The following is a 24,522-nucleotide window of genomic DNA, read 5'->3' as shown; positions in this document are numbered from 1 at the left end:
TCCACCCTGATATTTTACGAGAGAGCATGGTTTTATAAATAAATGTGCACATCGGAATGCGCTAAGCGAGCCCTTCTGTTAGGAGGGGGCTTGCTCATTCAGCTGAGCAGGCCCTGAAGTCCTCCTCCTGGTACTGGCAGCACCAGCAGCCTCGCATCTCCTCCGCCTTGCATCCTGGCCCCTCCTCTCCGGCTGCTCGCCGCACCCAGAGACATTTCAGCACCGGGGACAGCGGCAGCATCTCCGCCTCCGCCCCGCCCCTCTCTCATCCGCCGGAGCCACCCAGCCCTGGGTGCGTGCGGGGCGGGGGGAGGAGAAGAAGGATCCGAGGAGCCTCGCGAGAGCTGCGGCCGCTGCAGCAGGAGGCGCCGGTGGGCGCTGCGGGTCAGGATCCGGGGGAGACGTTCGGCGGGGCCCGAGGACCAGGACAGCGAAGCGGTGAGTCCTAAAAGCGGGGGATGGAGAAGGGCGGAGGCCTCGCCCGTTGGACGCCCGGGCAAAGAGGCCTCCTCCTCCCAGTCTGCTGCCTTCCCCGCGCTATGTTAGCGTGGCGCCTTCGGGGACGTAGGGACGGGGTTGTGCTTATCTTTCCCCGGGGCCGAGCAATGTGGCCTTCAGTGCGATTTCCTTGAGAGGATACGTGCAATGGAGCCTTTCCCCGGCGCGTCTCTTCCCCTCATTCCCCGCACTTCACCCTTGCAAAAAAGAAGAAGGGGGGGGGGGGCGTCGATCAGGGGAGCTGCTTCTTGGCTCCCTTTTCTCTCCGAACCTTTGCAAGATGCATGCACTGGACCCCGCTCCCTCCCACAACAGGAGCGCCGTGCAAAAAGGAAAAAGGGATCATTGGAGGCAAAATACTGTGTAGGTTCCATCCGCAAGCTGTTGACATTCATGGTGCTGGTGGAGAACGCGGATTCCTGCATTTTGAGGCCTTCCGGTAGATGTGTGTCTGTGGTTAGTGTGTAAACTGTTCTGCTCTATACAGTATGGGTTATATTTATGTAAAACGCTAAGTTCCTTCTCTTCCTACCCCTCCTTCAATGAGTGCATGAGTGTGCAAAGATATTCCAACAGAGACAAAATGTGTTTGCAGAGTGACCTCAGCTATGGTATTGTAGAACCAAGGGCTTTGCTTTACTCCATCCAATCAGCATCTTCCCTAAGGCAGTTGTCCTCTTCCACAGTTAACCCTGCACATTCCAAATTTTGTGGGTTACATCTCCACTATGCTATAACCAATTGACTGCCAGTTAACGCCACTGAAATAAGCAAGATTTACTTTCAATAGGCACTGTCAGAGTGTTTAAGGGCAGGTTTGAGTTGCGGAGGAGTTATATACATGTAAGAAGGCCTTAGTAAGTGTGTGTGTGTGTGTGATCTAATGATTTTGGTTGAACAATAGGAGGAACTTCTTGATGGTAAGAGCAGTTGAACAATGAAAGCAATGACCTGGGCAGGTGTGTTCTCCATGGCTGGAGGTATTCAAGCAGAGGCAGAACAGTAATCTGTTGGAGATGCTTCAGCTCTGGATTTTTTAATTGAGCAGGAAGTTGTATAATATTACCTATATTCTGTATTATCCAGGGTCACAGCTCAGTGGTAGAGCTTCAGCTTTGCATGCAGAAATTCCCAGGTTCAGCCCCTGGCATCTCCAGGTAGGTCAAGGAGACATCCCTACCTGAAACCTTGGAGAACCTCTGCCAGTCTCATAGGCAATATGGAGCTGGGTAGACCAATGGTTGACTCAGGGCTTACCCAGACTCCCTTTTGTGCCGTGTTTCTAGGCACAGGTCCAGACTTTGAAGCTCTGTGTCCAAGTGGTATTTTTTTGTCCTGGCGTTTTCCTTGGGAAAATTCACATTTTGGCACTGCAAACAGCAGTCAAATTATCTGTGGATTGCCATTTGATCTGATTCAGTGGTGAAATGTGAGGTTCCTTGGGGAAAGTGTTAGGACAAAAAACACACGAACCTGGTCGGATACAGAGCTTTAATTTAAAGCATGGACCTGTTCCTGAAAAGCACAGTGCAAAAGGAAGTCAGGATGAGCCCTCAGTATAAACCAGCATCCTACACCATACCTTTAAAGTACATTTAAAGCACATCTCCTGTCCTCAGGAATCCTGGGGATTGTAGTTTATCCCTCACTGTGCTACAATTCCTAGTACTCTTAACAAACTACAGTTCTCAGGATTCTTTGTGATGTATGTGCTTTGGATGTGCTTTAAAGGTATGGTGTGTACACAGCCTGTGTTGACTTTCTCTTATGCATCATTTCTCGCTTGGAATCTTGGCTGCAAATGCATCCAAAGCCAGGGACTTGATACATAATCTCGTCACCTTTATAATGTGGCTGCTCAAGTAACGAGGTTAATTTCTTTCAAGCTGATTCTTCAGTTTTGCTAACAGAGGTATAGGATGTATGGCTAACCTAAACATATTGTTGTTCAGGCAAGCCTATCCAGATGCTTAGAAATGCTTATGTGAATTTTCATCTGTTTTAGTATTTTAACTTTCTGTCTGTTTATAGTATTATATTCCCCCCTAGACTTTCTTGTTTTTATCTTTTTGTAAGCCACTTTGAGACTTGTTTGGTTTCAAGCGGCGTACTAAATTTATGAAATAAATAAATATAAATAATGATATAACTGTCTAACAGTGTTATTTAGTACAGAGCAGGGGACTTGAACATGGCAGTTAGTACAGGTCAACAAACCTAGGTAGCTGCCTTGTGTTGAATCAAGCATTGGCACTTCTAACACAAGGCTTACCCACACTTTTATCTCCTCCATTCTTTCTAGGCATGGTCTATATGCTTATAGCTCCCATTTCCAAGCAACATTTGGAGGGCACCAGGTTGGGGAAGGTTAGTGTAGGATGATGCTTTCTTTGGGAAAGTCATTCATATATACCCCTTGACACAAAAGTATAAACAATTGATTCCTGGTGATTCAAAAATTGACTTGAGAATCAATGTGCTTGTGTATATGTAGAAACAAAACAAAAACGGTATTATTTTATAACTAGATTTCATCTTACAGAAGTATGGGCATTTATTTGCATTAGAAAGAGAGAGAGAGTAAAAAGCAGAGAGCAGCCCTCAAAGAGAGAAACAACCACAAACTCCTTAGGGTAGATGTTCAGGCTCCATTCATCTGCAAATGGCATACTGTATAATGTTTTGCATGAAGATGAGGCTTCTATTATTTATAAGGTCAAAAGTGTTGGGTCCAACCAATGCTGAAATACCTGCTTAGGTTGGACTGAAGTCCTAAAATATGCACAAGCTCTTCAGTCCAATCCTTTGCATGTATACTTGTCCTCCTGAGATGAACAGCAGTTGAGTGTGCATCAATCAGTTTGAAACCCAGCCTAGGGGTATTGCATTTGGAGATTAGGTAGCCGCAGAGTCTGTCTTTCTCAGCTGGAAAATGAAATGCCTTTTCTTATTATTACTCTGACACAAGGCTACCTGGTGTTCCTTCACATTCCTCAAAATAGGGTCTACTCCCAGTGGTGCAGCTGGCATTTTAGACCCTAGACTTAATGGACTTATGAGGTGTGGGTGGCTGTTAAGTGGCAATGTGTATTACAGTACTTCACTTATTTCAAAATATGGTAAACCAGTTCTGCTGCATTTGCACCCCCCTCGCTTATTCTGTTGAACAGGCCCTGGACGTGTGTCTGCCCCAAAGTCCTTCCTTGGTGGCACCACTGAACTCGGTGTGTGTGTGTGTGTGGGGGGGGCATCTCAGGTGAAGCACCATAGCTTCTTCATAGAGCATTTAGATGACCTGAGGTTCAATCCCTGGCATCTCCAGATAGGGCCATGAAAGACTCATGTCTGAAACCCTGGAGAGCCACCGTCTGTCACAGTACTGAGCTAGGTGGATCAATGGACTGAATGTTCAATGCAGCTTCCTATGTTCCCAATCCAGAGGCTGCTGTCACCTGTAATATGAGAACAGCAGAATTTGTGGGCATTTGCAGATTATTGTCTTACACTTTTGAGTGGTGGTGAATATATATGGAGGTTTCTATGCTGTAGCTATTGAAGAGGTGCAGAAATCACAAGCCAAATGATTAAGATGGCAGAACATGTTTCCAGTTAGGAAAGTTGAGGCTTTCCGGCTTAAAGAGAAAGGATACTAAGTGGAATATGACCATGATTTACAAAGTTATGAGGTGGTGTGGGGAAAGAGGAGAGAGAAAACTTAACTCTAATTCCATCACTTCCATAATACAGGGGAGGGCTAAAATGAATGAGTGGAAATTGCAGGGAAGCCAACTTTTGCTAAATTCCATGAGAAACTTCCTTAGGAAAGGGATGTAGCCACCTGCCTTGCATGCAGGAGGTCCCAGGTTCAATCAATGCCCAGCATCTCTAAGTCAGGCTGGGAAAGATTCCCTACCTGAAACCCTGGAGAGCCACTGCCAGTGTAGACAAAACTGAGCTAGATGGATCAATTGGTCTGACTCAGTATAAAGCAGCTTCTTATGGTCAGAGCTGATTTTCAGAGTTGGAGGCAGAGGGGCAGGAGACAGTTTTGTTGTCAAGAACCAGGTACCCCCTTCTTTGGTGGGATTAGATGCACCCACTCAGAACAGACATGTGCACACTCAGCAGTCTCGTATGACAAAAGAGTCCCCTGAGTGAGTTTCCCCCATCTTTTCTTTAATAACTTGACACAAGGGATGTGTCAACTCTTGGGACATCTGTGTAGGTTTCTGTTCAGTTATGAACCACTTGCCTTGCTTGTGCATCTTGGAACCTTGACTTCTGGACCCCCTGCTTCCTGCTGAGCCTTTACCACTATTAGCCTGAGAAGTTATCTCTTCCTCACTTACAAGTAAGAGTCACTGCCAACATGTTTTGGGACAGGATCCTGACACTGATTTGTTATAGGCCAGCTTTCCTATGCAGCCTGTATGACTGTCTCTGAATCATTCACATATTATGATTCTGAAAATGCCCTTTTGCATAAGACTTGGTATTTATTCCAGCCTTTCCCAACCTGGTATCCTCTAGGGTATATGTTGTTGGATTCCTGCGCCCATCCGTTGCAGCAAACAGGGCTAATGATCACAAGAGATGGGTTCTAATAGTGATACGGGGAAGAAAATTTCACAGTGCTTTATTTTTCCTTGGGAAATATCCCATGTCCTAAGTCTATTAGTAACAGTGAATGGATTCTAAGTGAAAACACCTCATTAGGCAAACTTGGCAGTTTCAAAGTGTTCAGCTTTGTTTACTAAATGTCGTTTGAATAAACATGCTAGATTAGATCATTCCTTTGGGCAGCAGTGAGGAACCTCCAACCTATTGGCTTAATTAGGCCCAGCAAAGGTCACAGTTGGGCCCCCAGGCCATTTCCGCCCAACCACACTCACCTGGCCCACACCTTGAGAGCCAGTGTGGTGTAGTGGTTAGGAGCGGTAGACTCATAATCTGGGGGACCGGGTTCACGTCTCCGCTCCTCCACATGCAGCTGCTGGGTGACCTTGGGCTAGTCACACTTCTCTGAAGTCTCTCAGCCCCACTCGCCTCACAGAGTGTTTGTTATGGGGGAGGAAGGGAAAGGAGAATGTTAGCGGCTTTGAGACTCCTTAGGGTAGTGATAAAGCGGGATATAAAATCCAAACTCTTCGTCTTCTTCTTACATATGTGATGCCAGGTGTGGGGCAGGTAAATATTTAGCTGCAAATAATAAAAAATAATAATAATTTTTTATTTATACCCCACCCTCCCCAACCAAAGCCAGGCTCAGAGCGACTAACACCAAATATAAAACAACTGGTTAAAATACAACTCAACAACAAAACTAAATACATCAAAATTAAATTAAAAATTAAAAAAATTAAAAATGAGCAATTGGGAACTTAAACTTGCCTCCTGATCATGTCTTGTTTTGAATTGATTTAACACTTGTATTCCATTTCTTGGTGAGTGGCACTCCTGACAGTACTGATCTGTGAGACCTGCTGGGATTGGCTGCACAAGGGAGTTTCTTACTGGGAACTCTCTAGCACAGCTGATGGGAGTTGCTCTTGGTGCTGCTCAGCACATGAACATTTTTACGACTGCAAGTTTGTGGAGGAAAAACATCAATTTGCAGGAGCGTTTTGATACAAACCATCCCGTTAAACTGACATTAAAAGGGCACACCATAACTGCTAATCAGCTGCTTGGGGGTTATAGCAAGCCTCACTGAATGCGTTCTCTCAACCCAAACCAGCTGATTAGCATATTTTCAAAGGGGGCCAATCAGTGGGTTAGTGAGCCCCTCTAAAGTTGTCACCTAATAAGATGATTGGAGGTGAATGACAGGAGTACAGCCCAATCCATCTGCTAAAGCTGGCTTGTGGATCTGCCCCACTGGTCAGATTCATTTCCCCACCCCTGCACAGAATAATTTCCTGCAAACTGAAAATTCCCCTATGCAACTTTGACATTTTTCAGAAAAGCCGCATCACTTGGGTTCTAGTCCAAAACATTGGGCTGGTATCAGGTTGGGACAGCCTCCCTTGTTGCATTTATGGAACACTCTCCCAAGAAAAGGGACCCAGGTGGCGCTGTGGTTAAACCACAGAGCCTAGGGCTTGCTGATCAGAAGGTCGGCGGTTCGAATCCCTGTCACGGGGTGAGCTCCCGTTGCTTGGTCCCAGCTCCTGCCAACCTAGCAGTTCGAAAGCACGTCAAAATGCAAGTAGATAAATAGGAACCGCTACAGCGGGAAGGTAAATGGCATTTCCATGTGCTGCTCTGGCTTGCCAGAAGCGGCTTTGTCATGCTGGCCACATGACCTGGAAGCTATACGCCGGCTCCCTCGGCCAATAATGCGAGATGAGCGCGCAACCCCAGAGTCGGTCACGACTGGACCTAATGGTCAGGGGTCCCTTTACCTTTACCTCCCAAGAAAGCTTCCCTGGCACTGAATTTAACATCATTTGGGCACCAAGAGAATACCTTATTTGTTCTAGCTTTTTTTTAAAAAAAGGCCACTTAATGCTAATTATGTTTTTGTTTTGGCTTATTGTTTTGTGCTACCTTTAATATGGTTCCCATTAGTTTTTAAGTGTCAATTGCAAAGCAGGGTGTGACATTAAAACATTTAAGTAAATAAATGAAATGGAAAACTTAGTTCTCGGAAAGATCTGTAGTTGATCTTTCATGCTAATCAATGTAATATATAAGGTCAAATCTGAGAACCAGTTCTGAAAACATTTAGTATGGGATAAGCACCATATAAGTAAATAGATTTAGGATTTGCGTATTTTGGTTCTCTCATCCCCCTCTCCTCCACCAGTATCTTCCTTTCTTCTGGTGTATATTTTGGAAAGTTGCTGTTTGCCCCTCTTGATGTGTATTCACCAAACTTGGAATGATGGTTCCTGAGATCAAGGGGCAAGTTTTTTGGTGTATGTTTGGATACTATTGAATGCTGTTTTGAATCAAGATAGTGGATCGAACCTTTCAAAACGCCATTGATTTGTGCAGGGCCGGCTCTACGTAGAGTCCCGGTGGCGCGGGGTGCCAGGGCGCCGGGCCGGTAGGCAGGGCGCTGCACGGTAAAGCTGCGCGGAAGCCATGCTGCGCCCTGCGAGGGCGGGGGCGCCGGAGCGATCTCCGCCCCTCAGCGCCAGGGCACGCGACCTGCTCGAGACTGCCCTGGATTTATATACTTCTTAAGTTATTGTTAACTGTCATGTGGCCTACTGGACGGATCCTCTTTAGAGGAGGACCTGGCACTCCCCAAAGCACATGTTACAGAGGAGGAAGCTGGGCCATTGGGCAGTAAGACAGAGCAGGGCAATCTGGGACCTTTAGGGGTTACAGCACTTCCTTTTTTCCTCAAGACACAGAGGGCCCCTACACAGAATTGGAGGTGGGGGCTGAGCTGTCACCATGTCCATCAACTGATTAGCCATGAAGCTGTTTGGGGTAACCTTCGGCCAGTCTTTAAGCCTAGCTTACCTCACAGGGTTGTTGTGAGAATACAGATAGAAGGAGAAAGTGCTGTGTAACCTCCTTGAGCTCCTTGGAAGAAAGACGAGGTATCAGTGGAATCAAATGAAACAATAGGATTGCAAAGAGTATTCAAACCATGGTTTGCAGTCCTGGTTTGTGCAAACCTGGTGCAGAAGACTCTAAGCTTAGCATAGGTGTGTCTATGCACCATACATTTAAAGCACATACAATAGTTCCAACAAAGAATCCTGGGAACTGTAGTTTGTTCAGGAAGCGCTAGGCATTGTGGCTCTGTGCGGGTAAACTACAGTTCTCAGTATTCTCTGGAGGAAGCCACATGCTTTAAGTATATGGTGTGTATGCAGCTATAGTGTCACCTGCTCTAAGTTCTTGGGAATTGACCAAACCAATACCTAATCAATGCAAGAAAACAGGGATATAATCCCCTATGAGGAATAATGCATTCTGCTGTATTTTCATTTGGATGTCATAAGGCAGAAGCTTGGATTTTTTTTTTAATACCTCCTTCAGAAAACATGAGCCAAAGTCGGGAATGTAGTGCCACTACAGTCAAGCTGGCTGTCCTTGTAGATCTATTCTGGCACTTCCTGTCCAGGTCTGCATCTGTGGATTAGAGAGTAGTGTGGGTCAGTGTAGGTCACTCATAGGTTACTCAGGAAGAGCCAGAGGCTAAGTATGCCTGTCCTACATTGTAGAACCTTTTTTAACTTCTCAGGCTAAAGCCGGTTTGTTTAGCAACACAGGCTTCTGCTGGACGCTGGCTATGGATGCCTCTTACAGCTTTGCCTGTCAGTTGCTAGTCAGTTCTTGTGCATTTCCAATTTATCTACTTAGGAAAGGGATTCTAATTGACTGGGATAGAATAGGAAGATGAGCACAATTATTATTATACCGTTAAATGTATATTCCCCCTGCCTGTTTCTCCCAAAGGAGCCCAGGGCAGCAAATACATCGGGTTTAAAATAGCTAAGAAGGCCTTACTCTTTATATCATGGTTTGCAAATAAATGTGGCCTTCCAGGCTTCTATATCTGGTTCCCTGGGAATTCTCTCCATGCCATACCCCTTAATTGCCCTCCTTTGCCTCCCAAGTGTTTTTGCATGGTTGGAATATGTCCTTGGAATAATGCCTCTTGTTTGTCTGGAGACTAGAGAGGAGTGTGTGTACGAACTATAAACTTTGCATTCATTTCTCTACCCACTTTTATCTCTGGGCCTGTCCACCACTGGCTTGCGCCTCTTAAGAAGCTTGCCCAGAAGGTAACGTGGCCCTCCGCTGGAAAAAAGTTCCCCACTCCTGATTTACATTGATCTTAAATTTACTGAGGTGGTGGTGCTTTTGTTTCGAGTGGTGCCAAGGCACTGCAAATGTTCCCTTGGATTTTGAGCCAGCAAAGGAAGCAAATTGCACGATTAGGCCTGGTCTATCAGAAGTGGAAAGGCTTGCATGTCAATGACATGTTTATCCCTATTCTCTTCCTTTAATATCATATCTGTTGTCATTGAAGTCTTGGGAGCACATACCAGTCATAAAGCTAGCCCAGTACTTCATTGTTTCTCTCAAGCAAGCAGGAAGTGCCTGGCTTCAACCAGATACAAATAAGTCCAGTGTCATCTGGTGGTAAAACTATATAATGATGCTATCCACATAACTGTTCCCTGATTTCTTTCAGCTTTATTGGTGGTGTGACAAGTTCTTCTGTCTATCTGTGGAATAAAGACTGGGCGACATCATGGGAGGTAAGATGACAGTAAGATTTCCGTGTAAACAAAGCTTTCATAGTGTGAGGAATTGATGCTCTGAGCAAGGCCTGGTTCTATCAACACTTTTTATCCTGAGATAGTAGTTTGTATATTCCCATGTTCAAGCCTGAACTGGGAGGCTAAAGTGAGTCAAGACTTGATGACAAGATCAGTATTCCTGAGATGCCTATGTTTGACACAGCGACAACATTTGATGGACAGAGCTCCCAGGTTCATAGAAATTCACAGTGTTGATCTGTCAATGGTCTGTCAATGGCCAAAGATAGACAGCAACAAGTGGGACCAGTCTAGAGATGCCTGTCTGTTGCTTCACAGAGATCTCCAATCACAACTTCTTGTACCCATCAAAGGTATCTGGACTCTGAAAAGAATAAGTAGTGGAGATTATTGGCCCCATATGAATGCAAACCATCCTGGTATTCCACTAGGATCTTCCAATTCTGCTAAATAACCAATGAAGCCTGACCAAATGGTGCAAAATTTGGCTTCTTTGATTTGTCCTCCAAATAATCTTACTTAAGAGATAATCCTCTCTGAAACTGTCAGTACTGATAACTTTTCATACTAAGCCTCTATAGAGAGACCCTTCAGATATTTTCAGTATCTGAAATGGTCTTGCAGCCATTAAAAAGCCAACTTTTGCTTTGACTATATTTGTTCTGGTTGCCCCAAATACTTAGCAGTGTCTGGTAGGGCGCTGGTAACAAGTTTTGTGCTCTTATTTGGTTAATTTCAAGAAACACAGATTTTTTGCAGTCTTGAATGTTGCTGTTCAAGCCAGCCAGCTTCTTGGTCATGCCTTCTTTCAGGATATTCAATTTCCTTCTTCCTCTGCCCCACCACAACAGTCAGCCAACATTCCATTCCCACAGAGCATGCTTGTGGGACTCTTCCTCCAATTCCCCCCCCTGTACAGTAGATTTTTGTGTGTGTTTGTATTTCCACACACCTTGGGGTTCCACTGAGTCTGCTGATGCCTCTCTCTTGTGTATAGATGGTGCTGTTCTGACTGCGCAAGAGTCCACACTCAGAGAAGGAGATTGCCATGAGTATATGCCAGGGGTAGCCAATGTGGTCGCTTCTCATTGTTGTTGACTCCCCATCATCCCTGGCCATTGACCATGTTGGCTGGGACTGATGGGAGCTGGAGGCCAAGAACGTATGGGGGATGCTACTTTGGCTGTCACTGATATGTAGTGTGGTCTATGGCAGAAGCCACCCCCAATTCCTCAGTGATGTAGAGTTATAGCAAGGGGCTGCTTGCAAAAGGGCTTTCAAATAGCCCTATGTTGAACCTTGCTTCAGGAGCAGGAAGCAGTTTCCATTGAAAATACTGTTAAAATGGACAAGAAAGGCCTATCCATATTAACAAGTGTTTCAATGGAAATCACTTCCTCCTCCTTCCTCCATTCGTGGGCAGTGGAAGCATGCCTTGCTCCAGCAAAGGAACCACCAGGAGTTCATTTTCAGCTCCCAACTCTTCATTTGAAGCCATATGAATACCAGCCCCACGCCTAACATCACCTATAATGTCAGGTGTGTGTGTGGGGGGGGGGAAGAGGCCAAATTGGTACCCCTGGCAGGTGTACCAATGGTGTAACCTGTGATCCAGAGGTTCCCCACCCTTGATGTAGATGGAAATCAGCCCAATTATACACTCTGGATTTTGATTGCATAAGAAGGCTTCCAGACTTCTTAATGGTACTCATCATTGGAATGCTAGTGGTCCCTTTTCTGTATGTCAGTCTCCCTTCCCCCTTGACCTGAAAGTCACCCAAATGAGCCTTTTATATTATTGTGGCTGTTATCAGTCCCACGAACCCCAGAGCACCAAGAGAGGGAGAAACAGTTCCTTTCGCTGTACATAGTTCTATAGACCTCTGTCATTTCTATGCCCTCCCTACCCTCTAATCAATATGTTATGCCGTTGATCATAAATTTATTTTCTTGGAAGTTAAGCCGAGTCTGCCATTAGGCAGAAGGGGACTGTTGACTCAGACCTGAGATATCATTGTCATTCATTTAATTTATTATTGGATTTTTACTGCTGGGAGGTGATGGCATGAAGCAGTGCCATTTAGATTTTATATCTGAAGTGCTGAATTGTCTTGGGCAGGCCCTTCTTAGGAATAAATCCTATTTCCACAAGTTCACCTCCAGGCAAATGTTCTCAGGATTGCATATTGAATTGCTCCTGTTCACCTCAAGCAAATTGTCACAAATAAGATGCACAGCTCATTGTCTGGTGATTCTGAATAATTAATTTAGTCTTCTCTCTGCTCCCCCACATCATCTTCTGTGTTATCTTTGACATAGGACAGGTGCATAGGAGGTTGCTAACTATCTGTATGTATGTATAGTGTGCATTGGGGATGGGGGACAGACAAAAAGAGAAGTATTTAAAATATTAATGGAACTGTCCTTGAGAGCAGAATGGGGAGTTCTTTTTAAAAATGCCATCATTTCTGGACCACATTTCAGACTACATTTGAACTCACATTCTCGTGGACAAAGTAAGTTTGGAGGATTTGCAATATGGCTAGTTGAAAGTTGCAATGCTGTAATGATCAAGAGCATTAGCTGTACACCAGGAAGTCCCCCAGTCTGAACATATGGAGTCACTGAGTGACTCAAGGCAAGCTGTTCTATCTTTGCTTTTTGCTTATAACAGGGTTTGGGAACTTGGCACTTTATATATTGTTGGACTCCCAACACCCATGGAAAGCCCTAGAATCCCCATCCCTTGCCTATAGTATTGTCACAGTAGGGTTGTTACGAGGGTGGCAGAGATATTTGCTGGGTTCAGACATAATGGCAATACCATGGTTTGTTTTTGCTAAGCCATTGTTTATTTAATATGGTTAGGGCAAGCCATGGTTTTGTGCCTAGATTTTGTATACAGTACAATCATTGTGTACCAAAGTGTTGAACCATTTGGAAAAGACGCTGCTTAAATACTGAGTGACTGTATTACTTGTGGGGAGGGAAATGGAAAAGAAACAACTTCCCTTCTGTTTTTCTTGCAGAAAGAGTGAACAATTTCCCTCCTCTCCCTCATTTCATCCCATTGAAACCGTGCTTTTACCAGGATTTTGATGAGGAAATCCCACCCCTACACCGAACCACAGTCAAACGTCTTTACTACCTCTGGATGTGTAAGTTGTGGAGGTTGGAGGGTTAAAAGCGCAATCCAGCATTCCAGTGTGTGTAAGTGGGGAAGCATGGACCAGAAGCAGTAAGGGACCCACTCTTTCATTTCCCTTTCCACAAATCTGAATTTAAAATTTTAATTTATTTTCAATATTGATAGAATTTTTTTGGCCAGAGAGGGAGAATTAGGCTCACAATGCGGAATGTGGGGCTCCTGGCCGATATGAGCTGCCAATCTCAGTCTTGGGGGACCTCCAACAGATATACCCTGAAAGACCCTGGATATCAAAGGCATCAGGTGGTCCTAAAGGCATCCTGGAGTCAAATTGTTAAAGGTTTTGTAAATTAAGACAAGAACTTGACCTTGGCCTGGTAACATATGGGCAGTCTGGAAGATTTTAAGCACGAGTGATGTGGTGTCAATAGTCTGTCTGCCATTTTGTTTTTTAATTGCTATTTAAGAAAAGGGCCACAATGGCTGAAGAAAAGGGACATCAGACATTAAAAACTTCCCTAAACAGGGCTGCCTTCAGATGTCTTCTAAAAGTCAGATAGTTGTTTATTTCCTTGACATCTGATAGGAGGGCGTTCCACAGGGTGGGGGCCGCTACCGAGAAGGCCCTCTGCCTGGTTCCCTGTAACTTCCCTTCTCGCAGTGAGGGAACTGCCAGAAGGCCCTCAGAGCTGGACCTCAGTGTCTGGGCTGAACGATGGGGGTGGAGACGCTCCTTCAGGTATACTGGGTCGAGGCAACAACTTTTGTGTCTGGATTTACACCTTTTGAAATATGGCAATCCTAGGTTATTATTTGTAGACATATATGTGGAACCAAGTCCAGAGGTAGAGTCTTAATTCTCCAGATCTGGACGAAAGGTTTTGGCCAGCGTGGAACAGTTTTCCAGTCCCAGCCTTCATCTGTGTTCCTGGTTTTTGTTTCCATTAAGGGCCAACTCAGTTGTCAGCATAGTCTCAAAATATTTAATAAAAACAATTTAAAACAACAACAACAGTGTAGGCCGTTGTTGACTGTCAAGAGCAGGCATCCCCAAACTTCGGCCCTCCAGATGTTTTGGACTACAATTCCCATCTTCCCCAACCACTGGTCCTGTTAGCTAGGGATCATGGGAGTTGTAGGCCAAAGCATCTGGAGGGCCGCAGTTTGGGGATGCCTGGTCAAGAGGGTAGATTTATTTGGTTCCTTTTGTTGTTGTTCTACTCCCTTGTCTCTCTTCCTTGCCTTTCCTAAAGGGAATGTGATAAGCCTGACTAGGGGCACTTCCAGACAATGTGTGTTTATAGAGCATTCACACTGATTTGTTTGTAGGGAGGCTAGATTCCCGTCATTTTGGAGAAGTGGGTTTGTTGGGCAAGGCCTCTAACTCAGCTTTAATTGTGTAACCCAAATTTGCCAGCATGTGATTCAATCATACCTTAAAATAACTATGGTCTGGAAACACCTTTGGAAAATCGTGGAGGTGGCACTTATTATTCTTCGTTGAAGCTCTGAACTCGTTTATCATTCCCACTCTCAGCTTGTCCAGCTCTTGCTGTGTGATCTGCTACTTTTGCTCCTCTCTCTGTGTGTCTCTTTCGATAAATGTGTTTGCAGTGAATAGCATCACCTTGGCAGTGAATCTGATTGGTTGCCTTGCGTGGATGATCGGAGGTGGTGGAGCAGTTAACTTTGGACTGGCAATTCTCTGGCTCATTCTCTTTACGCCTTGCTCCTATGTCTGCTGGTTTAGACCCATTTACAAAGCCTTCAAGTAAGTGATAGGCACAGCTTCTCTCTCTCGCTCGCTCTCATTCTCCAGCCCCACCCCAGTGTGCTCCTCTGTTCTTTTGGCTAGGTCCTACTGCACAGATGGGGAATCCATGGCTTCCACTTGCTGTTGGACTCCCAACTCCCATCAGCCCCAGCTAGCCTGACCAACGGTGTGGGATGATGGGCATTATAGTCTGGCAACATCTGGAAGGCCACAGGTTTCCCACCCCTTTGCTACTGCGTTCAGTAGCCTCTCCATATCCACCCATTTCTTAGTTGCTGTTTTATTCTCCTGTGCACAGATGTTCTAACCCGTGGTGCTCTCCAGCTCCTAACACGCATTTCTGCTTCTGTAGTTCTCACCTGCGAATCACATCACCCTTCCTTCTCTTATCCATCCTTGCTCCCGCCCATGACTTTAAGCCATGTGTCTGGTCACTATCACCATAAGGAAAGGCAGTGTGGCAGTATGTCCTCTCCGTTTCCAAGCAGTCCTAGTCATCTTCATTGTGTGTTCCATGTTCTTAGGCATGCAGAAATGCACTGCAAATTAATGGTCATCTTTGGTCATCCTTTCTGTGTTCACCCATCAATAAATAGCTGCTTTCCCTTTTGCTGTTTTTTTCCCTGGAGGCTGCTTACATCCTAGCTGGATCCTAGCTGGGTCATCTTGTTTGGTGACAGGTCTCTTTTCAAAGTACGGGAGAGCACTCTCTCTTTCCTTTTGAGTCTTGACTGTTGGTGAGAGACTTGCCTAGTGGTTGGACTGGTTGTCAGTAACAGCAATGGAGAAGGCAACAATGATGGGCTCTTTTCTTTTGTAGGACAGACAGCTCCTTCAGCTTCATGGCTTTCTTCTTCACCTTCATGGCTCAGCTGGTGATCAGCATCATCCAGGCAGTCGGGATCCCCGGCTGGGGAGTCTGGTAAGCTGGGCAAGAGCAGCCACCACCTTAAAATAAATATTTAGGCAATTAACTGTATGGCCTAGATCAGGGATAGGGAACTGCCCTGTGATCTTGTTAGCTGGAGATGCCAGGGATTGAACCTGGGACCTTCTGCATGCAAAGCAGGCTCTCTGCCGCTGCACTATGACCTTTCTCCAGGTTATGGCTCAAAGGAGTGGTTCTGAGTGGTGGCAGTAGCAGCCCCATAGTTTCCTCACAATGTTTCCTCCCATTCTCATTGTTTCTCTGCAGTGGCTGGATTGCAGCAATATCTTTCTTTGGGACAAACGTGGGGTCAGCTGTCGTAATGCTCATCCCCACCATCATGTTCACAGCCATGTCTGTCTTCTCCTTCATTGCCCTCAGCATGGTAAGATGTGGGAAAGGTTTTGCATGGGGGGGTGCTACATAGATATATCTCACACACTATGGCTGAGAATGCCCAGGAGACTCCTGGTGGCTGATCCTTCTGTTTCCAAGGGCCAGAGTTGATATGACTGCGTTCACACAAGTGATGTGCAGTGTGCATGGATATTGATTGGTATATATCAGTCACTAAGAAGCTGCTTCTTACATTTTTTTTCCTGTGTGCACCTCACACCTATATATTTAATATGTGTCTCAGAAGTATATGTCCATGTACTTGGAGATTCTTGGGCAGCCACCAGCAAAAGCTTGGGGTCACCCAGTGCTGGAAGATTCAGGACAGATAAAAGAAAGAACTTCTTCATATGGTGCACAGTTAAACTATGGATGATCACCAACTTGATCATGGAAGGATTTTTTAAATTTTGTTTTGACTATGTCAGACCCACACGGCTACCTACCTGTAACTTGAATCAAAAGAGTATTATATAGTTTCATGGAGAATAAAGGCTTATCAATGGGTACTCAGAATACTAGTTACTTGGATTCAGAAGTGGGGAGAGTGCTGTTCCACTCAGGTCCTGCTTGCAGGCTTCCCATGGGCATCAGTGAAAGCAGGATGCTGAACTATATGGGCCCTTGGCCTGATCCAGCAGACCTCTTCTGATGTTAGATGGCTACATGATTTCCCCAAGAAACAAGTGAGCTTGGCTCCTTTGTTTGTCCTTCCAAGGCTAAACTGAAAAAGGTGATGAATGACCCTGTTTTACTTTCCCCCATTCCAGGTCCATAAATTTTACCGGGGAAGCGGTGGGAGTATCAGCAAAGCGCAAGAGGAGTGGACGACGGGAGCCTGGAAGAACGCCCACGTGCAGCAGGCAGCTCAGAACGTGGCGGTTGGTGCCGCCCAGGGAGCCATGATGCCACATGAGACGCAGTATTCGGCCACTCCTAACTATAACTACCCCAATGACATGTGAGGTGTGACCTTCCCCACCCAACTAGAACTTCCCGAGTGAGATGTGAACCTGATGGGGTTGTGACTTGAAGTGGGCAGGAAGAACTGGAGGAGAGTGTGTGTGTTTCTCTGTGTATGTAAATTCCACTGTATAGGAGGGTTGGCGCAGGGCTGGCTGTATAATAGCCACCTTGATGGGATGGAGGCATGTCAAAATTGTTATTCTTCCTCCACCCTTTGGCTTTGTTCTAGGATAATTGTCCTTGGAGATCATTTGTTCTCTCTCTCCCCCTCCCCCCAATCTGAAGAAGCTGTTGCGTTGACATGCAGGACTATTGTGTCGTGCTGTAGTGACTGTACATGTGTGTGCTGGTCTCCCTCCCCCTTTTGTGAAACAATGTACAGTGGTGGTTTTTAAATTTTACTGTGGTTTTAGATGATATTATAGCTGCATCAGCCGGTGTGAGCGTGGAGAGCCCAAACATTCAAGAGCTACTAAAGGGACACTCTGGGGGTTTCATGGATAACCCAGTTCACAACAGCTGCCTGTTGTAAGAACTTTGTCAGGTTCAGTCTGTCCCAGCTGTTTGCAACTTATACTGTATAGAACAGGGGTAGGGAGCCTGCGACCCTTTGGGTGTTATGGTCTCCAACTCCCATCAGCCCTGGCCAGCATGGTCAGAGGTGATGGGCGTAGTAATCTAACACCTGGGGGGGGGCTGCGTGTTTCTGACGTAGGGCATTGCTGGCTTATTAGCATTTAAACCCTGCTCTTTTTCACACACTCTCTCCACTCTCAAAACCAGAGCTCAACCCTTTCATTCCACACTGATCCACCAGAGGTTACTGCTTACCTTAACGTGTGGTATTATAAACAAGTCCATTTACTCTTCCGATGTATAGATAGGAAGGCAGTGCTTGTGCGTGGCTTAAAAAACAAAGTTGTGAGCAGTGCTGTAAGAGCTGCCCTGTTTGAACTGGAGCAGACCTCTGTGTTCGGTGTGAAATTTACCACATTCCAAATATGCCCCCAACCCCAGAAGCCCCATACCTAGAATCATGGAGAGGATCTTGTTCCCTTCTGGACAAGCTTTCGAGGGCCGTGTGCTGGTGGTGTGCAGGGCCAGAGGCAAAACCAGGTGGAGCTTATGAACGCATGTATTACCTTTGTACAGCAGGCTTGTTTCTCTGCCTTCCATCTAGACAAGCAAGGGGCATTATTAGAGTTCAAGACACATGCCAGCCAGGCAAAAGCATGGTGTGTGTGTGTGTGTGTGTGTGTGTGTGTGTGTGTGTGTGTAAGTAACAGGGTCAAGTGAGGGGGTGTTGCCTGGGGGAAGGGCCAAAAGGCCTGAGGTTCCCCACCCATGTTGTATGGGCCATATAGTTCAAGCCCCTGCTTGATGCCAGAAACCCAGGTGTAGAGCATCACCAACTGGTGGCTGTTCACCTTGTGCTTGAAGACCTGTGGTCAGCGAGAGCCTCCCCCCAACCAGGCAATTAGTTCCATGACCTCATGATTTTTCATTCCCAGTTCACCTATAAAGGCCTGCTTTGCAGAAGAGAATATGGCCCACAATAGGCTATAGAGCCTCAAATGACATTGGAGCTGGGCTGGGGGAATGGTGACCTGCCAGATGTTGCTAGACTCCAACTCATCATCATTTACATTGGCCATGCTGTCTGGGACTGATGGGAGTCCCAACACCATCCGAAGCGCCATGGGTTTGCTTTGCTCTGATTTAGGGGGGCTGCCTTGATCATAGTCCATGTAGCTGCCGTGCAGTTTGGTGGTCACTTGGTCAAGTGGCCTTGGCCTTGCCTGGCACTCCTGTTGCCAGAATAGTGACCACTGTAGCTGCTGGCTGGATCCCCACAGGAGGAAGTAGGCTGCATTGTACCTGTCTGCATGCTCTCTTTTCCCTTTTCCTGGGGAAGGACTGTAGATCAGTGGTAAAGCACACACTTTGTGTGCAGAAGGTCCCCGGTTCAATCCCCAGCATCTCCCAATAGGGCTGGAAATGTCTATTGCCTGAAATCTTGGCGAGTTGCTGCCCGTCGGTGTGTTGTTGTTGTTGTTGTTAAAATTTGTATACCGCACTTCATCTGTAGATTTTACGTCAGTTCACAGTACTGTAGACAGTAAATGGGCGAACAGTCTGACTCCATATAGTATATGGCAGCTTCCTATGGCTCCTTGGCATCTTCTCCTGAGAGAAGGAAGGAGTAAGCTGATTCCTGATGATGATGATGATTATTACTATCACTTATTATTGTTTCTCAGGATGCGGGTGGCGCTGTGGGTTAAACCACAGAGCCTAGGGCTTGCTGATCAGAAGGTCGGCGGTTCGAATCCCCGTGACGGGGTGAGCTCCCGTTGCTCGGTCCCAGCTTCTGCCAACCTAGCAGTTCGAAAGCACATCAAAGTGCAAGTAGGTAAATAGGTACCGTTACAGCGGGAAGGTAAACGGCGTTTCCGTGTGCTGCTCTGGTTTGCCAGAAGTGGATTTGTCATACTGGCCACATGACCTGGAAGCTGTACGCCGGCTCCCTTGGCCAATAAAGCGAGATGAGCGCTGCAACCCCAGAGTCGGTCAAGACTGGACCTAATGGTCAGGGGTCCTTTACCTATTATTGTTCCTACATGCAAAGAAGGAAAAAACCAGGCTTTGTAGTGAAAGGTTGAAGGAGCTGGGAATATTTAGCCTGGAAAATAGGAGACTGAGAGGAGATATGATAGCGATCTTCAAATATCTGAAGAGCTATCGCGTAGAAGATGGAGTAAGCTTGTTTTCTTCTGCTCTGGTGGTTAAGACATAAACCATTGGATTCAAGTTACAAGAAAGGAAATACTGACTAAACATCAAGAAAAAATTTCTGACAGTAAGAGCTGTGTGACAGGTCTTCCTCAGGAGGTTGTGGACTCTCCTTCCTTGGAGGTTTTTAAGCAGAGGTGGGTGGCCATCAGTCATGGGTGCTTTAGCAGTGATTCCTACATTGCAGGGGGTTGAACTAGAGGGCCCTTGGGGTCCTTTCAAACTCTACAATTTTATGAACAACGTTCCAAATTCCATTGGCTCACTGATACACGGCAATTCTCAACTAAATATAAATAATGGAGTTTTTCTCTCTCTTTGGCTGAAACATTGTAGAACAATTCCTAATGTTTCTGAATTGTCTGGTGGTGTCGGAAGGCCCAGCATCCAGTAATTGTATTTTTATTGATTTGTATCAGTGTTTCCACAGAGCCACAAGGCTGCTTTATGGATTTTGTTTTTTTTAAAAAAACATGCAGGCACAGAAGGTGCTTCTGTATAGGAATTAATGTGAAGCTTGCCTATAACAGGCTGTTTTGTGTGAAGAGCCACCACACACGGACAAGCGCTTTTCGGAACATGGAAGCCTCTACTGCATCCCAAGCCGACCTTCACTTCAACCTCCAATGCTTTTTCTTGATCTGAGTATGGATCTTGTATTTTATCTTGGATTTTAACCCACCCTGAGATCTATGGAGGAAGGGCAGCATATAAATTTAATTAATAAAAATAAAACAACAAATAATACGGCAACTCATTCTGGTTTCCTTGGCCAACACACCCTCTTCCCCATCATATCCAACATCAGAACATAGGAAGCTGGTTCATACAAAGTCAGGCCATCAGTTCATCTGGCTCAGTATAGCCCACACTGACTGGCAGCCACTCTCCAAGGTATCAGCTAGGAGTCTCTCCCAGCCCTACCGGGAGACGCTGGGGGTTCAACCTGAGATCTTCTGCATGCAAAGCAGGCGTTCTGCCACTGAGTCATGGTCCTTTCCATGGTGAAATACAGTCCTACACCTGAACAGGAACAGGTAGGAGGCAGAGGGTCATGTGTGCAGGCCCTGCTCCCAATGCCCCCCATAGACCCCCCCCCATCCCCTCGGTTCCCAATCTTTGCATGTTGAGCTGGAAAGGTCTGGCGGTCGACTTCTACTTGCATTTGCTTCCTCCAGGTCTTCCCAGGTCAATGCAGGAAGGGTGTGGGGACTGAGTGGATAAGGGTGGAGTTGTCGGGATGTGGGGTCACCATATTCACCCCCTTGCTCATTGTGGGTTGATACCCATGGTGCTTGAACAGGGCTATTGTTTGTTTGTTTTATTGGATTGTGTGCTTTGAATAAGAGAACGTGATATTCCCTGGTGTTCAAGTGGCTGTGAAGTGTGTTTATGCCTTCCTCTGCCCCTGTGTCTTACCTTTCTGTATTCTCTGTCGCTAGATCATTACTGTTTGGCCTCACAAGTGTGTGTGTGTGCATTCAGGGTTCATTAAAGATTGGCAGTTCCACTGAATCAGAGACACTTAAAAGAGTCTTGTCTGCCTTTAGAACTTAACGTAGACTTCTGGCAAGAGTAGATTATTTTCACCTTCATTTGGGTGGGTCCTGCAGAACCGAGTTATTGTATGGGCAGCCATTCTCTTTGGCTACCTGCAGCCACTTCTTCCTCTGTTGTGTTAGATCTAATAAAAGTGGGTTAATCCCGTAGGATTAGAGTACACCATAGAAGAGTGCTTTCAAAACTCGATTAGATTGGCACTGTGCTTTTCCTCCCTTCTTGAAGCTTTTTACCTCTTTTCTCCCCTCACCCCCACCACCTGCAATTTCCTCCTCCTACTTCACAAGAGCATATTTCCTGCTCCTGTGTTGTTTCTGTGAAATGGGTTAATTTATGTGTTGGTGGACCGGGGGGGGGGGGGGGGAGCAGCAAGGGTTTTTAAACTGTGCTATTTTTAAGTATCCCTGTAGAAATCCACCCACCTTTTCAGTGCATGTCACCCAAATGTATGGAATTCTGCCTGTTTCTCTCATTAAAAACTGCTAAGGCCTGCCTGTTCTCAAAGATGGGAAGCCAGCTTTGTCATTCTGAGCAGATGGAATCAGTTGGAACAGCTTGGCCTCTGTTCATCTCGCTCATCAGTCAGAGGAGTCAGACTTGAGAAATTCAGGGAGCTCTGCTTTCAAATGCAGCAACAAGATAATCTGGAAGGGGGTAACTTGCTTCCCACTGAGTGTGCCTGGCAGTGCCCTGTAATGATCCTTGCAGCTCTGGGAATAGAGAAGTTGGTCGAGTCTGTGAAGGGAATGGGGGGACAATGTGGTTTGAAGATGATCTGTAGCTCTTGATCCCCAAGAGGAAAAACGCTCTTCAGGTATACATGGTGAGCAATTCTCTCTGCAGTGGTGAATTTGTGTTAGGGAAGCATTACTTCAGCTTGCACATAAGGGCTCATAAGCTCAAATCTTGAATGGTAGAATCATAAGGGGCCTCAAAATCAACTAGTTCAACCTTCTGCCATTATTATCATCATCGTGGATAGCTGGTAGAGCATGAGACTCTTACTCTCAGGGTCATGGGTTTGAGCCCCACGTTGGGCAAAAGATTCCTGCATTGCAGGGGGTTGGATTAGAAGACCCTCATGGCCCCTTCCAACTCTACGATTCTGAGATTCTATTATTTTACATGACTCTCGGTTCCTCAGTGGAGCGCAAGGTGGCATACGCAGTTCCCCCCTCTCCATTTTAATCCTCACAACAACCCTGTGAGGCAGGATAGGTTGAGAGATTGTGACTGGCACGAGGTCACTCAGTGAACGTCATGGCTGAATGGGGAATTTGAACCCTGGTCTCCCAGCCCCCAGCCCAATACTCTAACCAGTACAGTATTTGAATATGGCTATCACATCACCTCTTAACTGTCTCTATTCCAGCTAGAGATGCCCAACTCCTTCGAACTTTCCTTGAAGGACTTGGTCTCCAGGCCTCTAGTCATCTTTCTTCCCCACTTCTGGACATGCTCTGTTTGCCTAGAACTTAACCCAGTACTTTAGGTAAATGTTTCTCCTTTTTTTTAAAAAAGGGGAGGGGATCCCTGTACCTGGAAAGCAAGCAGTGAGAAGGCTACTAGAATTTATCTCCCTGGTGTGCTAGTTTTCTTCATGTAGGGATGCTGTTGTTTTTGAATGGAGGGGCTTTCCATCATGTGAAATCCCATCCGCAGTTGGAAGTAATGCAGTCCCATCCCAGGTTGACCAGCTTGGTGATAACAGGACCCAAATGATATCAAGCTAGAGGGTGTGTGTGTGTGTGTGTGTGTGTGAGAGAGAGAGAGAGAGAGAGAGAGAGATAGCATCTAGCCTCCCTTGTTCACAGGTTTTGTTGTAAGCCAAAACAACAGGTTCGTTTTTACTACAGATAAATATTGTGCCCGAACTGCATCTCAGGGATTCTAGGGTAGAGAATTTGTTCTTTCTCTGTGGCTCTCCCCAATGGAGACCATGCAAGTGGGGAATGACTGTGGGCTCTGTGCCAGCCACCTTGCGGTTTGCAGGGATTGGAGGTGCTGAAAGAATGCCTCCTTGAGATAGATTGGAGAAGAGGAGCTTGGAGCTGAATCAGAAAGGATACCCCTAGTGTCAGAGACAATGTAACTGAATACCAGTTGCCAGGGAACAAGTGTGAGAGAGTTGTATTCATGTCTTGCTAGTGGGGTTTTCATATGCATCTGGCTTTGTTGCTGTGAGAGCAGGATGCTGGACTTGATGGGCCTTTGGTCTCATCCAGCAGGGGTCTTCTGCTTGCGGTGTCCCATCACCTGCAATTATATATTGTTCCATCATTTGCTGTCATCTCCCAGCACCTATGGTAAGCCATAGATGGCTTCTCCTGCATTCACAAACCTCATGTACCAAACTTCAATGTTACTAGCACCAGCTTCTGTTCATCTGTCCTGACCTTTCGCTTCCCATTGCTTTTTCCTCCTTAGTTGGGTTCTGGCTTCTTGTCCCTCAAGGCCATCTTGCAGCTGCATTTCCAGCGTCCACTGTGTGCTGAAATGGTAGCACCAATAGGCCTTGAATTTTAGCCTGGAAGTAGTGGGTATGGCTTATGGGCTGCCACTTGAGACAGTAACATCTTAGAAGGGTTTTCATTTGCTGGATGCTGATGGCTGGACTGAGTTACTCATGGGAAAAAATTTCAATCTGATAGGGAACAATTGTGGGCTGAATGCATTTGTAATAATTTATTTTTCAAAAGGGGAATATAATGGCTTCTAATCATTGTGCATTGAATTCTTGTGAGTTTCCCTTGCTTAGGCAGGGCAGAGGTTTCTCCTCCGCTGAGCTCCTGTTGAAGAAGAGAGAGACTCACTGGTGATCCTGTTCTGCATTTCTTTTCAGAGACTCCTCAAATAGCTGTGGTGCCATAAGTAATCATCTCAATGTATCTAATTCACAACAGAGTTTTTAAACAAATGTTATATAGAGAACAAATGGGAAAAGCAAGGGATGGGGTTTTTAAATATGGGGACCACTTGTGATTATTCAGTCATTCCATGTCTGTCCCTGATGAAATGGTGTCAACCTGGAGACTAATTAATAAAACAAATTATATCAAAAGTTGTGCTTTTGGTTTGGTTTTGTATTGTGCTGGTGATGGTGATGCTTCACCACAATTTTTTTTTTAAAAAAATGTGTGCAATGTTGGAGAAGAATTCCTCGGAAAGAAAATGACAAGAGAAAAGAGGAGTCAGATGCAGAGATGGT

The 24,522-nt window shown here is 45.8% G+C and overlaps 2 protein-coding genes across 2 annotated transcripts in view; both read left to right on the top strand.

Moving 5' to 3' along the window:
* The window catches only part of TERB2 (telomere repeat binding bouquet formation protein 2), a 9,059-nt gene extending 8,513 nt beyond the window's left edge, over positions 1-546 (top strand). Inside the window, exon 8 of the mRNA XM_035130481.1 lies at positions 141-546. Coding sequence (XP_034986372.1) covers positions 141-546 — 406 coding nt within the window. The remainder of the gene's footprint in view (positions 1-140) is intronic.
* Positions 328-24,522, top strand: SCAMP5 (secretory carrier membrane protein 5). The gene is made up of 7 exons (XM_035131293.2): positions 328-438; positions 9,662-9,728; positions 12,779-12,907; positions 14,512-14,668; positions 15,492-15,593; positions 15,867-15,984; positions 16,766-24,522. The coding sequence occupies exons 2-7, from the start codon at positions 9,722-9,724 to the stop codon at positions 16,958-16,960; spliced, it is 708 nt and encodes a 235-aa protein (XP_034987184.1). The 5' UTR covers positions 328-438; positions 9,662-9,721; the 3' UTR covers positions 16,961-24,522.

Source organism: Zootoca vivipara, chromosome 14 (genome assembly GCF_963506605.1).
Source record: "Zootoca vivipara chromosome 14, rZooViv1.1, whole genome shotgun sequence".
Taxonomy (NCBI): domain Eukaryota; kingdom Metazoa; phylum Chordata; class Lepidosauria; order Squamata; family Lacertidae; genus Zootoca; species Zootoca vivipara.
This window is presented reverse-complemented; position numbering and strand designations above follow the sequence as displayed.

Excerpts from the sequence above, each read along its gene's own strand:
- SCAMP5 (XM_035131293.2), top strand. Across the intron at positions 14,669-15,491 it reads CCCATTTACAAAGCCTTCAA|GACAGACAGCTCCTTCAGCT; the intron begins GTAAGTGATAGG and ends TTTCTTTTGTAG. Across the intron at positions 15,985-16,765 it reads CCTTCATTGCCCTCAGCATG|GTCCATAAATTTTACCGGGG; the intron begins GTAAGATGTGGG and ends CCCCCATTCCAG.